This window comes from Varanus komodoensis, unplaced genomic scaffold (assembly GCF_004798865.1).
Source record: "Varanus komodoensis strain SLA01 unplaced genomic scaffold, ASM479886v1 scaffold12, whole genome shotgun sequence".
Classification (NCBI taxonomy): domain Eukaryota; kingdom Metazoa; phylum Chordata; class Lepidosauria; order Squamata; family Varanidae; genus Varanus; species Varanus komodoensis.
The window spans coordinates 13,206,900-13,225,401 of record NW_025335349.1 but is presented as its reverse complement, the minus strand read 5'-3'; the positions used below and the strand labels follow the sequence as shown (position 1 = coordinate 13,225,401).

General features: G+C 39.0%; 1 protein-coding gene across 1 annotated transcript; it reads right to left on the bottom strand.

Annotated features, from left to right (window-relative positions):
• Positions 1–489: 489 nt before the first annotated feature.
• CFAP206 (cilia and flagella associated protein 206) lies at positions 490–18,160 on the bottom strand. The gene is made up of 12 exons (XM_044422004.1): positions 18,053–18,160; positions 14,741–14,824; positions 12,912–13,002; positions 10,106–10,294; positions 9,304–9,462; positions 8,371–8,579; positions 7,174–7,293; positions 5,663–5,861; positions 5,051–5,191; positions 3,802–3,995; positions 3,187–3,330; positions 490–732 (listed from the first exon to the last, which is right to left on the bottom strand). The coding sequence occupies exons 1-12, from the start codon at positions 18,158–18,160 to the stop codon at positions 502–504; spliced, it is 1,869 nt and encodes a 622-aa protein (XP_044277939.1). The 3' UTR covers positions 490–501.
• Between the last annotated feature and the right edge of the window lie 342 nt (positions 18,161–18,502).

Below are 18,502 nucleotides of genomic sequence, written 5' to 3'. Positions count from 1 at the left end.
TTGCTAGTTCACTACAAGGGGAAGGAAGCTTGCCAAATTATTAAATGGAATTCAGTGGGAGGAGAGTGGAGAAGTGTATGTAGGCATGAAATGGTATATACATTGAAGGTGGGCACAGAACAAATAGAAAATTGGTCATGAAGGCAATTACATGAAGGCAATCTGGAGGAACAAGGAACTGACTGGAGAGAAAAACAAACATAGGTGGTTACAGGCCAGAGAATAGGGAACGTCTCCATAGTTGGAAAGGCAGTCCGCTGTGGGAAGTTAGTGCTATCTTCCACACAATTGCCAACATACTATAAGGAATATCGGATGCAGCCATGGGGCAGAACTTAGTATAGCACATTTACACTGTAGCTTAAAAGTGATACCTAGAGCCTTTCCTTTGGTGCTGCTAATGATATAAATGTTGCCCTTAAAAGAAAAGACAGAAAAAGAATGGGAGATAATTTATTTACATTTTTAAACCATTCATCGAAAGACTTTTAAGTCTCTTCTTTATGTTTCATCAACTGCTCTTGTTAAATTCACTTTAGTCATACGAGTGGTTGGAGGGGTTCCACCTCGAAGACCGGCCAGGAAAATCTGCGGTCTGGGTACATTACTAGAGTTTTCACATTTGGTCTGTGTGCCAGAATCCTTCATTGGGTACACTTGGCTGCAGTTGTCTCTTCTCATGTGACTCAGGTTAGTCTGCACTGAGTGAGTTAGCTTTTTACGCAAGTTTGCCTAAATACAGAAAACAAAGACATGAGAGTAATTAGAACTACACAGAGATCATATTAAAGCTCTGTATAAATTCTTCATACTTGGAAGTACTGATAGTTCAGAATCAAGTTATTCTGATGAGATGCAATAGCAGTTCTACATTAGCAATTATTTCATAAGGCAATTCTACTTCAGGAGCTTAGTGTTAATTTAAGTCACACAGCTGCTGTACTTTAAGAGTTTCTCAGTCCATCTTTTTCCCCCAAGACAAATGCAAACAGACAACCTTTGTTCAACTTGATGTGGCTTATGGTACTGAATTTCCCAAGTGGATTGTGCTCATTTCTCTTTTTAAATGCAAGTCTGGGGTATTTTTTTAGTGTTTTTACTTGGCAGTGGAGAAAAAAGCAGAAACAGATAAACAAGGAGGATGGCAATATGATTTCACACTAGCATATTTTCATTTTCCTTCATATGCCCCATATATTTTTAGATTTATGTCCCACTTTTTTCTTACACAAACTCAAAGTAGCTTACATCATTCTTCTCTGCCTGCTCAGTCTTATCCACACAGCAGCCCTGTTAGATAGGTTGAGCTGACAGTCTGTGACTTGCCCAAAGTCACGCAGTTGGCTTCATGGCCAAGCAGGGGCTAGAACCTGGATCACCTGAGTCCCAGTTCCACGTCCTTAACCACTACACCACACTGGCTCTCTTCTATTGTTTAAGTAGACTAAGGGCAACTTATGGCATATTTATTTATGAAACTTGTACCTTGCCCTTCTGCTTCACTGATATCCAGGACTAATTGCAGTATTTTTTCATTCAAACAGAACATCCTACAAAATAATATAGTTAAAAAATAATATAGTTAAAAAATAATATAGCAGCCCTGAAACAATTAAGTTCCAGGGGCTATCATTAAATTTCACAGTCCTTGAATATAACTGTTTTTGCATGGTGCCTGAAATTTCTTACAGGTGTTTATACTGAAAACATTCCACAGTCAGAGCACCGCAATAGGAAAAGCTGCATCCTTGATCTGCATTGTTTCGGAAGACAAGGGCTTCTGCGAATCATCTCAGCCTATGGGCAGGTCACTCAGAGAAAAGGCAGGTCTTTCAGATACTCTGGCTATAGGATGTTTGACATTTTAAAAGTCAAAGCCAGTATTTTAACAGTTAAAGTGTTTTATCCATTTTTCTATTGTATTTTTATTGCTATATTTTATTTGGTATTGTTGCTATGCCTCTGGAATTGATCCGGTTGTGGATGCTGGGGGTCTACTGGGTTGCTGTGATTTTGTTAGGTTTGCTGAGTTGTGGGAGGTATGGGTATAATGTATACTATGTTTTTATCTGATAAAGTAGTCCTGTAATTTTATGTATTATTTTTCTAATTTTGTTGTTGGTATATATTTTGATGCTGCAAACCACTTACAGTTGTTTAAGAAAGTAAGTAAATAAATAAATAAAGTCAGCATAATGGATTACATTTAGAAGCAAACTAGCAACTAGTGAAGAAATGAGGTACAGAAAGGAAGAAACCTGTAAACATACTGACCAGGTATGTTTGGTATGATGAATGTGTTCATGAATTAGCAGCTGCTTTCTGAACCAGCTACAATTTCTGTGCATGATTAGCAACAATACTTCAGGAAAGCAGTATGGAAAATCTAAAGTACAAGATGATGCATCTCCAATGCTGACTTAATTCCATCACAGAAACATTTCTATTAAGTGCTGATTTTTAAAATGTGATTTCCTCTATTTTTTCTTGTGAACTGTACTGCCTTTTTATTTATTACATTTTATACTAACTGGTAGCTGAAGTTTTATATGCAGTTTACAATAATTAAAGTCATAAACTACAGCTTGATAAAATAAAATATAAATGATGAAAATGACAGTATCCAATAAAAATAAAACCAAAATAAACCCTTGCCGTAGTGCAACGATTTGAAATATAGTAGCAGACTAAAACAACGCTTGGAGAAATAAGATATCCACCTGGTGTTGAGAAGCGTACAATGTAGGTGTCAGATGAGCCTCTCTGAGAAGCTCATTCAACAACTGGAATGCCGCAACAGCACAGGCTGCCTTCTTAGTAGCTACCCACTCAGTTCTGTTGCTGGGGGCCTCAGAGAAAGACTGCCAAAGACGATCTTAGTGTCTGGCAAGTATGTCTGGGAGAAGACAATTCTTAAATTAACCTGGGCCCAGGCTATTTAAGAATTAGAATGTTAATATCAATACTCTGGATCGGGCTCAGACACAGACTGGCAGCCAGTGCAGATGGAAAAGTACTCATTTAATGTAGTACTTTTCAGTGCCCTATTGTTCAGCCTCTGTTAATAATCTGGCTGCCCTATTTTGGACCAGCTGAAGTATCAGAACAGGAACCCCCAAATTATGAACAGGTAATTATTTGCTGTAATCTGTCTGATTTAAACTCTCAGGCAATGTTGACACAAACCAGTTTGATGGCTTTCCTTCTGAGTTCCCATTCATTCCACTCATAATCCTTCACAATGTTTGGCGGCAAAATATGGGTGTCAGTCTGAGTGCTGCTGTCACATTTTGTTATTGGTTGCAACACCTTTTTGTCTTTGGCTCTGATCTGGAAGAACAAGAAGAAATAGATATGTATTATTTGTATTACCACAGTTTTTGAAAAAATGGCAGACTAACTCAACTTGGATTAGAAAGAATATGTTTTCCATACTGGTACAGTCTGCTTTGTTTGTAAGCACTGAGCATTACATAAAGCATAACAGGAAGAAGTCAACCGATCACTTAGCACATTTTCAGATGGGGCTGTCTCAGTGTTGAGATAGATCAGCACAGGTAACATGCTAGAAGGCCAAGTCCTATAGTACCAAATATTTGTACTAAGCATTCTTCCAGATACTTCTGTGGAATAACGATGAGGACCCCGTGTCTCTCCAGATATAGGTCAGCTGTGATTAAACCTAGTCAACATAGCCAAAAATTAGGGATTATGGAAAGAGTAGGCCAACACAATCTAGAAGGACACACATACTCAATCCCTACTGTAGACAAGAGGCTTCCGGGTGAATGTAGTAAGTACCTGGGAATAAGGGGCAAGGGATTCAAATTGCTGATGAAGTTCAAGCAGCTGAATAAGCTCTGCAGTTTCCTTTGCTTTATCTCCAATCATCTTAATATATTTATCTGGATTTTTGGCAAAAGTGTATGCCGCTTCCACTGAATTAAAAGCGTAATATTTCTCCTTGTGTTTCAGGACACCAAGAGAAGGATTTCCTAACAAAAAGGACAAAAATATTTCTCAGTGCAGATGTGATATTCCTGATGGTTATCATATTGTTTTGTTTTTGAAATGAAGAATGCGTGCAGCAATTTAATTTTTAATTCAATGAATTTTGCATTATTAAGTATGTCTCTCCAGTCCCTTCAGTTACTATAAACAAAGAAAGAGATTATAGTCCTTCGAACCCAGTCCTCCATAATGTTAATCACAACTGGAAAATGGCAAAACTAATTTTTAAGCATAGTCATATTTGAGTTTCTTTGTTAAATGCACAAATGTGAATGGATCGTCTTATCTTGTAGTCCTGTGCTATTGAATTAAAAGGATTAACTTGCACAAAATGGCCATGTGAGGCCTTCCACATGCACAGCTGAAGTTCTGATACCCCATCCTCCCCCACTGGGTCATTTCAGAAAAATGATTCTACTTGGATATTGCTCTGGATCTCCTTGTATATTATTGTGCAGTTCCACAGTAGTGCTTCTATATTATTATGGCCCTATTTGTATCCTGGCCAGTTTAAACGAGGTTATGCTATCAGAAACTGACACTGACTTTGGTGACTAGCCAATCTAGCCATGTGTGTGCATTGAGAATTTGTGTGCAAATGGCTAGATTGGCAATAAATCACAACTAGGAAAACCAGGTGACACTCAAGAACAGAGAAAGAAGTCAAGCACAACAAGGTATTGAATGTAATAGCTGAGGACATGCAACACTTGATGAGCTGAGCAGGTTGAACCTGCTAACTTTGAGAGTGGTTTTAAGTAGCCCTGAACACATGCATGGGTGCTGCTCTTCTGTTCACTGTTCTACCAATGGCAAAGCCAATCACTGCCATAAATTGATCCAAAGAACAAAAGAGTGGTGCTGGTTTGGCAGGTGCACCTGGAAAGCAGCCTTTTCTCTCTGTTTTGTCAAGCGGATGTACAATCTCCTTGCCTCACCTTGATGAAGAAAGCACATACCTTTGGATAGGAGATTAACAATGATAGGAAGTACTAAGAATACTTGTCAAGCAAAAACAAAAGACCTATAATTAGTGTACCTGGAAGGAGAAGACCATCTTTTACAGCAAAACTATAAGGACAAAACCCATGATACTGAATTAGTAGTTGGCTAAAATTAATTGTGAATTCTGGAAAGAGCCATTCTTCTTTACTAAAGTCAGCAGGATTAACTTTGCTGTCTGGAAAATAATATATCACAAGAAAAAAGGTGAAACTTCATAGTAGGCACAAGAAAGAAAAAAAATCATCCTAGAATATTCACAATATCACTAGAATAATCTGGTCATGTTCATTCAGAAATATACACACACTTTATGAAGTAAATTTCATACCTCCAAAAGTCATGGCACAAATCATAGTTACAGAATAAACTATTAACATTTAATACATCAAGGGATGGGAAGTTCAGGTCATTTTTGAAACAAATTCCAAATTAAGCCATAAAGTAGTGACATTTTTCCTCAAAACATTTTCATTATTTTTCTAAATTTCCTTTAAAATTCATACATGCCCAATAAATTATTTTGTCCCATAAAGTTAAAAATCTGGCATTCACAGGCTCTTGTCCCTGAAGTTAACAGAAATATTCCTCAGCTTTCATAGTATAACACTCAGTATACAATAGCTCAAAAATAATTTTCTTTACGTACCAGCACTTTCCTTTAACCTATCCTCATCAGTTTTCACAATAATATCTTCAAGGAGAGACTCCATTATATCTTCTGGAAAGATTAGCGTGTGGCTTCCCAAGAACTGCTGGAGACTGATAGTCAAATTATTGAGGAAACTGAGCACAAGTATCTCATCTTGAAAACTAGTCCAAAGGTTAGAAAGTTCAATAAATATAGGCTAAAAAGAGAGAGAAAGGTAGATATTAAAATTGCCTTTATAGTTATGTCTGCAAAATAATAATACCCACTTGACTTATTTTTATGTGCACTGAATGTGGTGGGTAGATGAAATAGCTAGGGTTTTAAAAGCTGTTTTTAAAAGTGTATGAATAACACATTTAGGGTGCACTCCTATGTGTGTTTACACAAAAAAGTCCTATGATTCCCAGCATGCTTGGAATACTCAGACATTTTTCTGTCTGAACACACTTCGGATTCTGCCCTTAAAAGGTTTTGGAAGTAAAATTGACACTCAAATCAAGAAAACTTTTTCCCTTCTTAACTCAATAGCCAAAGCTCTCTGAGTAGTGTACAACAAATCATAAAATACCATATAAAATATCAAAAGTAAAAACATCTTAACATTTCACTAGAGTATTTAAATTGACTTAAACAATTAAGACAGATCCATATAAAAATGACATAACCCCACCCCATCCTATGTGCTATTTAGAGCTGTTAAATGCCTCAACACCAAGGACACTCTTAATCTGAAGCCAAAAGCATAGTAAAGAAATATGCTATTAACCAGTGGACACATATTTAAAGGGTGTTAGTTTATCTGTAAAGAAAAAGACAGACATAAAGTGGTACTGTGTCTTGTAGAATTGTAAATAAATTGTTAAAGGGATATTAATTAAAACTGCTAGAAGAAAAGGCAAAATAGGGTTCCTAAAATGGAGGAAATTTTGACCATGCAAAGCAGTTTAAGAAACAAAAAACCCTACATGAGAGATTTGTTCCTTAATATCTGTTCTAAAGTGCATGTGAAGAGTGTTTAGCCCCTCCAAAAATTTAAAATAAAATAATAACTGTGATCAGCCATTGCATTTTATGCAAGGACTCAGAAGAATCAGATAACTGAATTTAATTTGCTGAATTATGACTAATCAAAACAGATACAAAGACTGGAATTACTGTACTACCTAGGAATAAACAAAGGGCTTCAATAATCCAAAAGAATGTAACTATTTTTTCTTTCTTTTTGTGAACAGCTATCAAGGATATGTTACAAATCTGCACTTGAAACTTCCCTTTGTTGAAAAAACTGTGTGTCATGTAGCAGAGAAAAACCAAGAAGAAAAAAAAAGTCTAAAGCATCCTTGGACTAGCAGACCAGGATCCAACCCTCTCTAACACTGACAGTGTAGGTAAAGTCTGTGTTTCATCATGTCCATGAAAGGCAGTTGCAGAATACTGTATAAGTAATTGCTGACCTTTTATGAGTGTATAGTTTAATTTAAAAGCAGCCTCACAATTAAGAAACTTACATAAACCAGAGATGTAGGCACAGCTGTTTTTGCCCGAACAATGTTTTTTAGCTCTTCCATCTGTGCAGCAAATTGCTTGTCCATCATATCAACTTCTTGTGCACACGTGATCACATCAGACTGAAAAGCAACCACAATTAGGTAGCAATTACAACATAGTTGGTTGGATCTACTGAACTCAATACCATCTCTTTGGAGACTGGGCTGTTCCACAAACAGTGAAAAGTAATGCCATTCATGTAATGTCATGGAGCCTATTATCGGGTATGGGCACCTATGGGTACCACAGCACCCAGATACCTTCAGTGGTGCCCACAAAAAAGACCTCAATGAGGTCCCACAGGAACCTGAATTATTGTGTTTGTTTTAAATATTTATTGTTTTTTTAAAAAAACATGTACATGGATTTGTATTAAATAAACACAGCTTTCTAGTAATTATACATAGCCTTAAACAAAACTGGACCAGATAGCCAAATAAGTATCCATTTGAACGTGGCATCCATATGCCACCTGTTCATATACTAAAAGTGTTGTAAGGACCTTAATCCATTGTATTATAGGCGGTGAGCGTTAATCCTTCCAATTTTGTACTTTCACTCTAATTTCTGTCAGAAGGGCACAGGGGATCTATTTCCATTTCATTTGTTAATTTCCATGAAGCAGGTAAGTAACTGAAAAGAGCATGTATATCAGTGAATAAAAGTGGTTTCAGTACAAGATGTATCTGTCTGATAACCTCCCACCAGAAAGAAGCAAGAAAGAATTGCCAAAACATTTGTACTGTACCAAAAGCAATTAGCCAGAAGAGACAATCCCTAATTAAAGAACTGTGGTGCTCCATAGACACAAATGTATTTGTTGAATAAGGTGCAGCCTAAGATCCTTAGATACGACAAGGAGACACAAAAGTGACAATCTAGGCATTTTGTGGTGGTGTCCACAGCAATTTCTCAAATTCCCAAATGTGCCCAAGGATCAAAAAATTTGGTGCCCCCTGCCATATATATAACAAAGTATGTAAGAAAACTGCGGTTGCTTGTACGCTGCTATGCCAATGAGAGCCTGGTAACCTTTGCTGAATCTTCCTTCCACCATCATCCTTCTGGTGACAAAAGTTATAAATGTATCAAAACCTTGCACTCACAATTGACGCATATGCATGGTACAGATAATGCCATGTGCAACAGGCTCTTACCAGAATAACACAGAGGAAAGCTTCGTGTTGTCTCACATTGTACAGTACTTCTTTTAACATTGTCAATTTAAGTTCCAACTCAGCGTTTTGACTATGGTGCATCATTTCAATCAAGGCTGTGTATTGGTATGCCAGTTCCTGGGAGGCATGTAGCTCTATATCTATATGATGGGTGGCAGCTGGGATAGCTTCACTGAGAATAGCTGGCACTGTTGACAGAGGGTATTTTGAAACCCATGGAAGAAGCACAGGTAGTAACTCAGCATATCAACTCCCCTTTCAGTAAGCATTTCCCCCACACGTTTCTGTCTAAATTAACAGGGTTGAGATGTTTATTTAATGTATACATTATCTTTAAATCCCACCATTTTTCTAGCAAGGAACCAAGGTGGTTTACATATATCTCCTCCTCCGCTCCATCTTATCTTCACAACAAGCCTGTGAGGCAGAAATGGTTGCATGTAGACTTCCATGTGCACAACAGAGTTTTCTCCAAAAGCTTCCTGCATGCCTCAAAAGGCCTCTCCTGAAGATAAGGAGATACTTCTGGAGGGGCTGCAGATGGAAGGGGAAATGGGAAATCACACAGCTCTGTGCACATGCCGAAGGACATGAAGCACATATAGATGTCTCTCTGGATATGTTTCTAGATCTATTCACCATTTATAGGGGCTGTTATTGGTCAACTTCTCAGTAACTATAGAATTTAAATGTTGAAACTATTCAGTGAAGACAGTTAAATTCTGGCAGAACAATGTGAATTCTTTATTCTTTGGAAAATCTGCTGAAGCATAATGCTCATATGAAGCAATTTGGACAAACGCTTTACAACATTATGATCAGCACTGAATATTTTTATCATGTTTGAAAATGGCTAATGTGTGTAAGACCTTTAAGCTTAGAGTGTATAATTTTAGCTGCATATATACTTACACTCATCAATGCCTTCTCCTCCTTTACCACAGTCCTTGTTGAATAACCGAATACCTGTAACAATCATGGTGAGTTCTTTCAACTGCCGCTCTTTCTCCTTTTTACTGAGAGAGAGGAAAGCAGCAAGCTCTGTCTGAGGAAACACACTCTGCAGGGCAGCTGAAAAAGATGTAAGGTACTTGTAAAAAGAAAAAGAAAAGGTATCAATAAAACCACGGCATCAATTAAACTACTCCCAAGGCTGAATATTGGAGGCTCATAGGGGAAGAAGCTACCATTCCTTTGCTCATGCAATGTATAGTATAGTGAGGTGGGCCTGGCCCACTTTATTGAAGTTAATGGTTCGGATTATAACAATGAGTGATCAGGGCAATTGTACCTCCACCTTTCTACCATGGTCCTCCTGTTGTCATTGCCAACATAGTAGGTATAAGTAAGAGTTCTAAAATGTTGAATTTAAATTCTGATTGAAGATATTAAATCATAAACTAACACATGACATAAAATTACTTTGGCTCATATGTTTGGTTCTGAGACTGGTTATGTTATCTGCAATAGAATTTGTATACTTTTGAACTTTGAGCTTTTTATTTGACATTTGATTATATTTGTACTTTGGATAGTTTCTAGACCTGAGCTGCAATAAGTGCTCTATATTAAAGCAGAAAGACATAACTGAAACATTTTTTAAAAAAATCTCTCAAGTAACCATCAGTTCTTGTTCAGTTCCATTTCAAAGGACTGCCATATTAGATTGGATGTTAGTAAAACTCATCACTGCATATTTGAAAGGGTCACTAACCAGTTGCCTCTCTGATGACCTTGATGTCTGTAGGGGATCCAAGGCCAGAGCGCAGCAGCACATAACTGACAATCTTTCGATAAACGCTTTCCAATTCTTCTCGTGTACGAGCACGGTTATCTGTAATTTCTCTGCTCACAGGAGCAAGCCTGGACTCCAGAACACGATGCTGTTCATTAATCAGCTCAACTAAGAGTAAACACGGAAAATCATATGAAAGCTAGTTATATGCCTTACACAAGCTGTATACTGAGGCAAATCACCTAGAGACCAAGATTTCAGTGGAGCAAAGCAGGGCAGGTATCACTAGACTAAGAGCTCCGCATTAAAGCAAATACTTCCAGAAGAGGCACTTATTTATTTATTTATTTATTCATTCATTCATTCATTCATTCAAACCAGTTTTATGCCGCCCCATTCACAAAAAGCCTCAGGGCGGCTTACAACATTAATAAATAAACATAAATAAACAGTTATATAATTAAAGTTAAAAAACCGGAAACATCTCAGCACATACATAAAAACTCAATAAATACAATTCATAAATTAACAATTAAAATAACTTTTGAATAAAAAGGTCTTGGCCTAGTGCCAAAAAACAAATAACGACGGTGCCAGGCAGACCTCTCTGGGGAGCGCATTCCACAGGTGGGGCGCCACCACAGAGAAGGCCCTCCTCCGGGTACTCACCCTCCTAATATCTTTCACAGAAGGTTCCCGGAGAAGGGCCTCTGCTGCCGATCTAAAGGGGTGGGAGGGCATATATGGACGCAAGCGTTCCTTTAGATAACCAGGTCCCAAGCTGTTGAAGACTTTATAGGTGATAACCAACACCTTGAATTGGGCCCGGACTTCAATGGGGAGCCAGTGAAGCTGACGGAGAACTGGGGTTATATGAGAACAACGCCCAGTCCCCGTCAGCAACCTGGCAGCTCTGTTTTGCACTGATTGAAGTATCCGGACCGTCTTAAAGGGTAGCCCCACGTAGAGCGCATTACAGAAGTCTAATCGGGAAGTTACCAGTGCATGTGTCACTGTCGCCAGGCAATCGTTCTCCAGCTAATGGATCAGTCAAAGCTGAAGGAAAGCGCTCCTCGCCACCGCCGTCACCTGAGCTTCTAATGACAGCTCAGGATCGAGGAGCACTCCCAAGCTGCGAACCTTGTCCCTAAGAGGGAGTGCAACCCTATTCAGGACAAGGTCCAGGTCCCCCACCCCGAAGCCCAAACCACCTACCAACAGGACCTCCATCTTGTCTGGACTGAGCTTCAGTTTATTGGCCCTCATCCAGCCCATTATCTTGGCCAGGCACCGGTTCAGTACAGCCACTGCCTCACCTGGATTGGTTGAAAACGAGAGGTAGAGCTGGGTATCATCAGCGTACTGATGATTCCGCAGCCCACACCTCCTAATGACCTCTCCCAGCGGTTTCATGTAGATGTTGAATAGCAAGGGGGACAAAATGGACCCGTGTGGAACTCCATGGCATAACTGCCATGAGGCAGAGCCATAGTCCCCCAGCACCACCTTCTGGAATTGGCCATTGAGATAGGAGCAGAACCACCGCAGAGCAGTGCCCCCAACTCCCAGTCCCGCTAGCCTATCCAGAAGGATACCATGGTCAATGGTATCGAAAGCTGCTGAGAGGTCCAGGAGAAACAACAGGGATGCACTCCCCCGTCTCTCTCCCTGCACAGGTCATCGTACAGGGCGACCAAGGCAGATTCAGTACCATACCCGGGTCTGAAGTCGGACTGAAATGGGTCCAGATAATCAGTTTCATCCAAGAGTGCTCGGAGTTGTCCCGCCACCACCCACTCTTCAACACCAAGAACGGGATGTTGGCCACCCGTCTATAATTGGCGGCCACCTCTGGATCCAGGGATGCCTTCTTTAGGACTGGCTGGACTACCGCCTCCTTTAAAGGGGCAGGTACCTGGCCGTCCCTTAGAGAGGTGTTGACAACCTCCAGGATCCAGGTCCCTATCCCATCCTTGGTTTCTTGAGTAGCCAAGATTTTATGCTACTATTGCCATGCCTCATTGGCAGAATTTTACAGGGCTCCAGACTCACAGCTTTCCTATGTTTAGCTACTATTTTGTCTTTTCCTTCCACAAAAAATCTATTAATGGAAAGGATGGAGTTGCTGTACAATGTATTCTGATTGCTAGCACTAAGAACCCTCTGTCTGTAAGCATCCTGACATCAAAAAGTCAAGTTGACATCATCAGGGATTTAAAATAGCTAATTAAAAATGTTCATATGTTAAATTTTAGAGAAAATATTAAAGAACAAACAAATAATTAGATTAAAATGGGGCTATAATCTTATTGAACACAGTGGAAGACTTACATTTGAGGGAAAATACAGTGCTGGAGAACTAGTATTTGCACAAGTTCAGCTGTAGTTAGTTATAGCTAATGACTTTTCATTATATGTTCTATGCTTTGCAGGATGCAACAATGTTTTTTAAAAGTAAACTTATTCAGGATTTTAAAACAGTGTAAAATCATTATCATCTAAAGCTGAGCAAATTTTGATGTTTTATTTGGGGAAGGGGGAGTTGGCAATGTCATTTAAAACCTCATTGCGGCTTGCTATTCTTCTATGATCATATATTTATTTTATTTGGCTTTGCTTCCCATATCAGTAGTACATTCACCTAGAATAGGTGTATTGAGGCTACAGCCCCATGCATATTTACTAGATACGTTCTACTGAACACATTATACTTTTACAGAAACATTCATAGGATTGCACGGTCCATGTATTGTATCCATACTAAATAGTTCAACAGTTTGATTACCTCGGTTTGTATAGTTCATATCAAAATAAACTTGCATCTTAATAGTGTCCAGGGATGGATTTCGAGTGTCAAGAAGTCTATCAATACTAAGCTAAAAAGAGAAATTGTATAAGTTCTTTCAAGCCACTTAGCAAATTATCACAAATTATCACAGTGTACCAATCCACCCCAGAAAGACCTGCCCTAACGTGAGAACCAAATTTCTTTGGAAGACTTTATGTAAAGCATGTTTCTAAATTCTAAACACTACATCTGAAAGCATTAAATGTCATCCATTTACCAGATTTTAATGCAAAATTCTATTTAAATTCTGTGGTCACATACTGGAGGATACAAAATTAAATTCTATTTGTACACAAGCAGGGTTTGAGATGCCACTGGGGGAAATTTAAAAGTACAGTGGGAAAGGGGAGGGTAATAAGCAATTTATCACTGGATAATATATATGAGTTTAAACTGTTTAGAGAGCATATACTTTAAGTGATTTTGTTGTGGGAGAAATTTGAAATATACTATTTTAATTACTTTCAGATGAAAGCCAGTGCAATGTAGTGATAAGAATATCGGACTGGGACTCAGAAGATCTGGGTTCTAGTTCCCATTCAGAAATGAAGCTGATTAGGTGACTTTGGGCCAGTCAGTGAATCTCAGCCTAAGTTACCTCACAGGCTTGTTATGAGAATAAAAGGAGGAGGAGAACCATGTAAGCCATCTTGGGATTCTTGCAAGAGCTTGCAAGAACTTAAAAAGGCAAAACTTAAATGAAAAAGTAGTCAATAAAAATAAATCAATGATTTGATCAATGCTATGCACAAACAGAGATATAATGCTTGGAATGCTCAGTGACAAGAGAAAACCAGGTTGCCAAAGAGCGAGGTGATTACACTCCATCAAAGAAGATGCGGGCCAGAGCATAGTTCAACTGAAAGAGCTGGCATGGGATCAAAAAGTGTGGTAAGATTTCGCCCATAGGATTGCTTATAGTCAGACACAACTGAACAGCTGAACAACAACATGTATGAACAATAATTTAGACTGCGATCCTGGGTAGCGTCTGGTTCCTTCAGACCCACTGTCTGCAATGGAATTTAAACAAAGTGTTGACAAGACAACAGCCTCTGGTCAGGTTGCCCTGAGACAGTTATCACCACAAGCTTCATGGAAATGAATGCTGGGTTAGAGCACACGGGGGGGGGGGGGGGGCTGCAAATTAAAACAGTAAGTCCATGCAAATTAAAATGCTGATTTTTCATTTGGACTTCAAAGTTAATTCTTCTGGATGGATGATTAGTGGTGGTAAATAATCAATATATATCTTTTAAGTCAGGAAATATAAATATTTTTCTTAAATCTAAATACATTATCTCTGGAATAACAGAAATGGAGCTCATTTGATGCCTTCAAAAGCAGCATTTATGTATTGATTTATTAGATTTATATCCCACCTTTTTCTTTTTTAAAGAACTCAAAGCAGCTGATGTCATTCTCCTCCTGCTACTCTCAATCTTATCTCGACAACAATAACACTGTGAGGTAGGCTGGGTTGAGAGTCTGGCCCAAAGTCACCCATCCAAAGTAAGCCACTGGCTCCAGGCTCAGTGAGGAACAGAACCCAGTTTGCTTGAGTCCCAGACTTGCGCTCTTAACCACTGCAGCACACTGGCTCTCACTTGCTATACCCATTTAAATTAATCAATTGAAAGCATGTAATCATTTACTAAGTGACTGTTTTAAATTGTTGAGAGCTATTACATTTATTGAAACAGGTCCAAAAGCTGTCAGAGAAATGCAGAGAATCCTTTAGAAAAAGTTCCAGAAGATGCAATTACCGTAATAAGTTTTTGTACATCAGCCTTTGTAAGGGTTCTATCCACATTAAATCCATTCTTTGGATCCAGTACAACAGCTTTCACCTAAAGAGATTTCCAGAAGAATCAGTATTGTATGTTCTTAAATAAATCCTATTTCTGTATAACTTTAACTTATACAGTTGACATTATGCAAATAACACTTCCCAGCTTAAATAAATAGAAATGAGAAGAAACTCTCAGACCTTAGCAAACTAATTTACTTGGATAGCTCATTTAAATGAATGGGATTTAATGCTCTTTTACAGGTTTTAAGTGTGTGCAGTAAACTGTTAAAGGGTTAATTAAGAATAGATTCACTACTATAGTCAATAAACTATAGCACAGAAGTTAAAATATGGGGTTGCCAAGTGGCATTGGAGCAATTTCGTGTTACTCTCCTCGTAATTCAAGTTCCTTTAAACTCCTCTGCTACTTTAAAAACTGGATGTTATCTCTTCTCTAGAGTCCATTTACTCTTTCCCAGGATATGGGGAGGAAGGTTAAAATAGTATTACCTGCCTGACATGGGAAACAAAATGCTGATTAGCTATAGAACTTTTGAATATTACAACAAGGAGAAGGAAAGAGTCTGCACCTGTCAGTGAGTTGGTGAGCATAACCTAAAACTGTAGGTCTCAAAATACAGTTTAGCACTAAGCCAGTTACGGTAGTCTCAATAGGCATATTATATCTACAGTGTTATCCAGAGCTTCCCTGACATCGAAAGCAGCAGTTTTAAGGGAGTGGTTTCTTCATCAAATCTCAAATGTATTTTATCCTTTCCATGACTGGCAGTGACAAAAATCTGGAGAACTCATACCAGCTTTAGACACAAGAATAGTCTCCAGTAAGAAAAGAAGATATGGCAGTTTACCAACAGAAATGGCACCAAGTCCCATAAATACTTATCCAAAATGCACATTTGTGTGCTTGTAACATGCAGTCCATTTTCAAACTTTGAAGCTATTGCTATACATGCAGAAACTGCATTCGGCATGCCAGCTACATGCAACCATCTGTTTGGTAAGACATATTTGAAGGTGTGATTGTGCTAGTAGGAATAACCACAAATGTAAAGCAGCTACTGTCTCTAAGAGCAGCTGGGAACTAGTTGAAACTAACATTTCTGAAACGGAACAGAACGCATCAGTGGAGCTCACAAAAGAGAGCTCCTCTGAACAGTAATTTTACCTAGTTTCTGAGGTTGTTCTAGAAAGCACTAGCTTCCTGTTGCCTTAGTGGTCATTCTCACTTATGGAACCTAACAAGCGCTGCCTGCCCGACTGTTCATTGCCATTCCTATCACTGGATCTCTCATCTGAGCTGTTGAAATAAATAAGCAGTTTATTGTTGAAATAAACAAGCATAAACAAGAATGCTGCACTGTAGCTATTTTCTCATTATTTTCTCATTAAAATACTGTGCTGAATTCCTTAGAAGTGTGTGACTGATGGGGCAGAAAACAAACATTAACAGCAAAGACAGGAGTCCCTGATCATTGCTGATATGTAGATTCATTTTCTCTTCCTCCTTCCTGTAGTTTTTGACCATTTAAAAGCACAACCAGTCTCTGTGCAAAGCAATGAAGGCTGTGGCTTCCACATGTAACTGAGCACTGATTTGGCTCAGGAAGGCAATTTAAATAGAATGAGCTTTGCTGCAACATGAAGGGGGATGTTTAGCTGGGAACCCAAACCAAATTCAGCTCTGTCTCTGACTTAGAAGCTGTGGCATATATTGCACAGTTGCAATACCCAACTTTGTCTCTGTACAGCCATCCCCGCCCAAACCTGCAATGGCATATAACAATGAACTAGACTACAAGACTGTTGTATATGACTTTCACAGCAGAGCCTGCAACATGGGGATAACAGCAATGGATAACACTACACTGTAAAGCAGTCTTTCAGTTTCAGGCCAACCTGCAACAGGGATCTAATAACTTGGAGAATACTTGAAGGGTTGTTGCAATCCACTCAGAGTATGACCTACAATATTACACATGCACTGCATTGCAGGGCTATCATAAACCACTTCCTTGAGCTGTGGGCCCTTACAAGCTGCAGTAGTGAGATAAACTGCATTTGCTCTGGAATTCAGATTTACTGATCTTTCACTAAGTAAGAAAAAGTCAACAAGAGCAAGAATTCTTTTATTGGACAAGCTTTTCACTCACTTGGAAGGGGCAACCAACCATCAGCTGGCCATGTAACCATTCCTAGGAAGTATTTTCTCCACTAGAGCAGCTGCTCCTGGATTTGACTTTGTAAACATGTTGCCAAGATTACCCACATATATCCCACACACAACCCTAACCCTACCCAACATAAGTAACTTACGTATGCGGCAAATACTAAAGAAGGGCCACTGGGCCTGCTTCTCCTACGTCAGTGATGGTGAACCTCTTAGAGACCAAGTACCCAAACTGCAACCCAAACCCCACTTATTTATTGCAAAGTGCCAACACTACAATAAAACCTGAAAACTGAGGTTTTAGTTTAGAAAAAAACACCTCACAGCCAGTCCAAGCAAATATAGCTATATATATCTATATATATAGATATATATATATGTCCTTGCCAGCGCACTGACTGGCCATCTGAAAGCTCGGACGAGTCGCGGCTAATGAGTTGCGGCTTGTGACATCACCACCTGGCGCCGCTACTCCTTTCTGAGCATACTCATGGCTCCTATGTGCGCTGTTATCTGATGCTCGGCTGCTGGGGAGATGCTGTGGCAACTTGGCTCGCATGCTGACACAGAGGGCTCTGCGTGCCCACTGTGGCACATGTGCCACAGGTTCGCCACCACTGGCCTAACCCTACACTGGTTGGGGAAGGCCACTCCATGCCCATCCCATCCTATGTGCATTTACTGAATCAATTACTTCATGAATAATGTGTTGCTTTATTACCTCTCCAAAAATAACCTGACGTTTTTGGAGAAAAAAAGTCAACATGTTTGACTTTCTTGTTCTTCATTTATCACTAATTTAACTTAAACCATTCTTCCCTAATCTGGCACCCTTCCAATGTATTAGACTACAACTCCCTTTATTCTTGACCATTGATCATGATAACTGGGTCAAATGGGCATTCAAGTACAAATCATCTGGAGGGCACCTGGCTGGAAAAAGCTGCCTTAAACGAATGTCAGTTTGGATGCAGACTTTATCTTTTGTACTGTTCTCTTCTATAAGCATTATTATTCTAATGTCACGGGAGTAACATTAACTTGGTGAAAAGACCATTTAAACAAAGGACACTAGTAAAATACCTATTTTGTTCTTACCATGAATGCCACCAGAGTTTCTGATACAGTTTGTCCCTTCATGGCACATTCTTGTCCTATTTCACGGATGATGTTCTTTATGACATTTTCTGCTTGAGAATGAGCCATTCTATACCATTAAGAGATGAAGAATGGACATTTATTAGAATACATTGCCATTTTTCCTGTAGTAGCCTTTACTGACAGCCCTGTGATTGCATATTCAGTCATCAACCTTTCAAGCTTTCAAAAACAACATGGTCAGGAGGCAGAGGTGATGTATGGTTGTTAGGAAAGCTGATGATAAGAGATCACTGAAATAGCTTTTGTCTGATGTGTAAAATATATCAAGTGAACAAGTCAACAGGTGCTTCAAGATGAGGCTTTTACTTTTGCAATTGCTTTGCCTCATTTGTGGAATGGATCCAGACACTGCTATCTTCGATTTGTATACTCCTATGGTTTCTGATC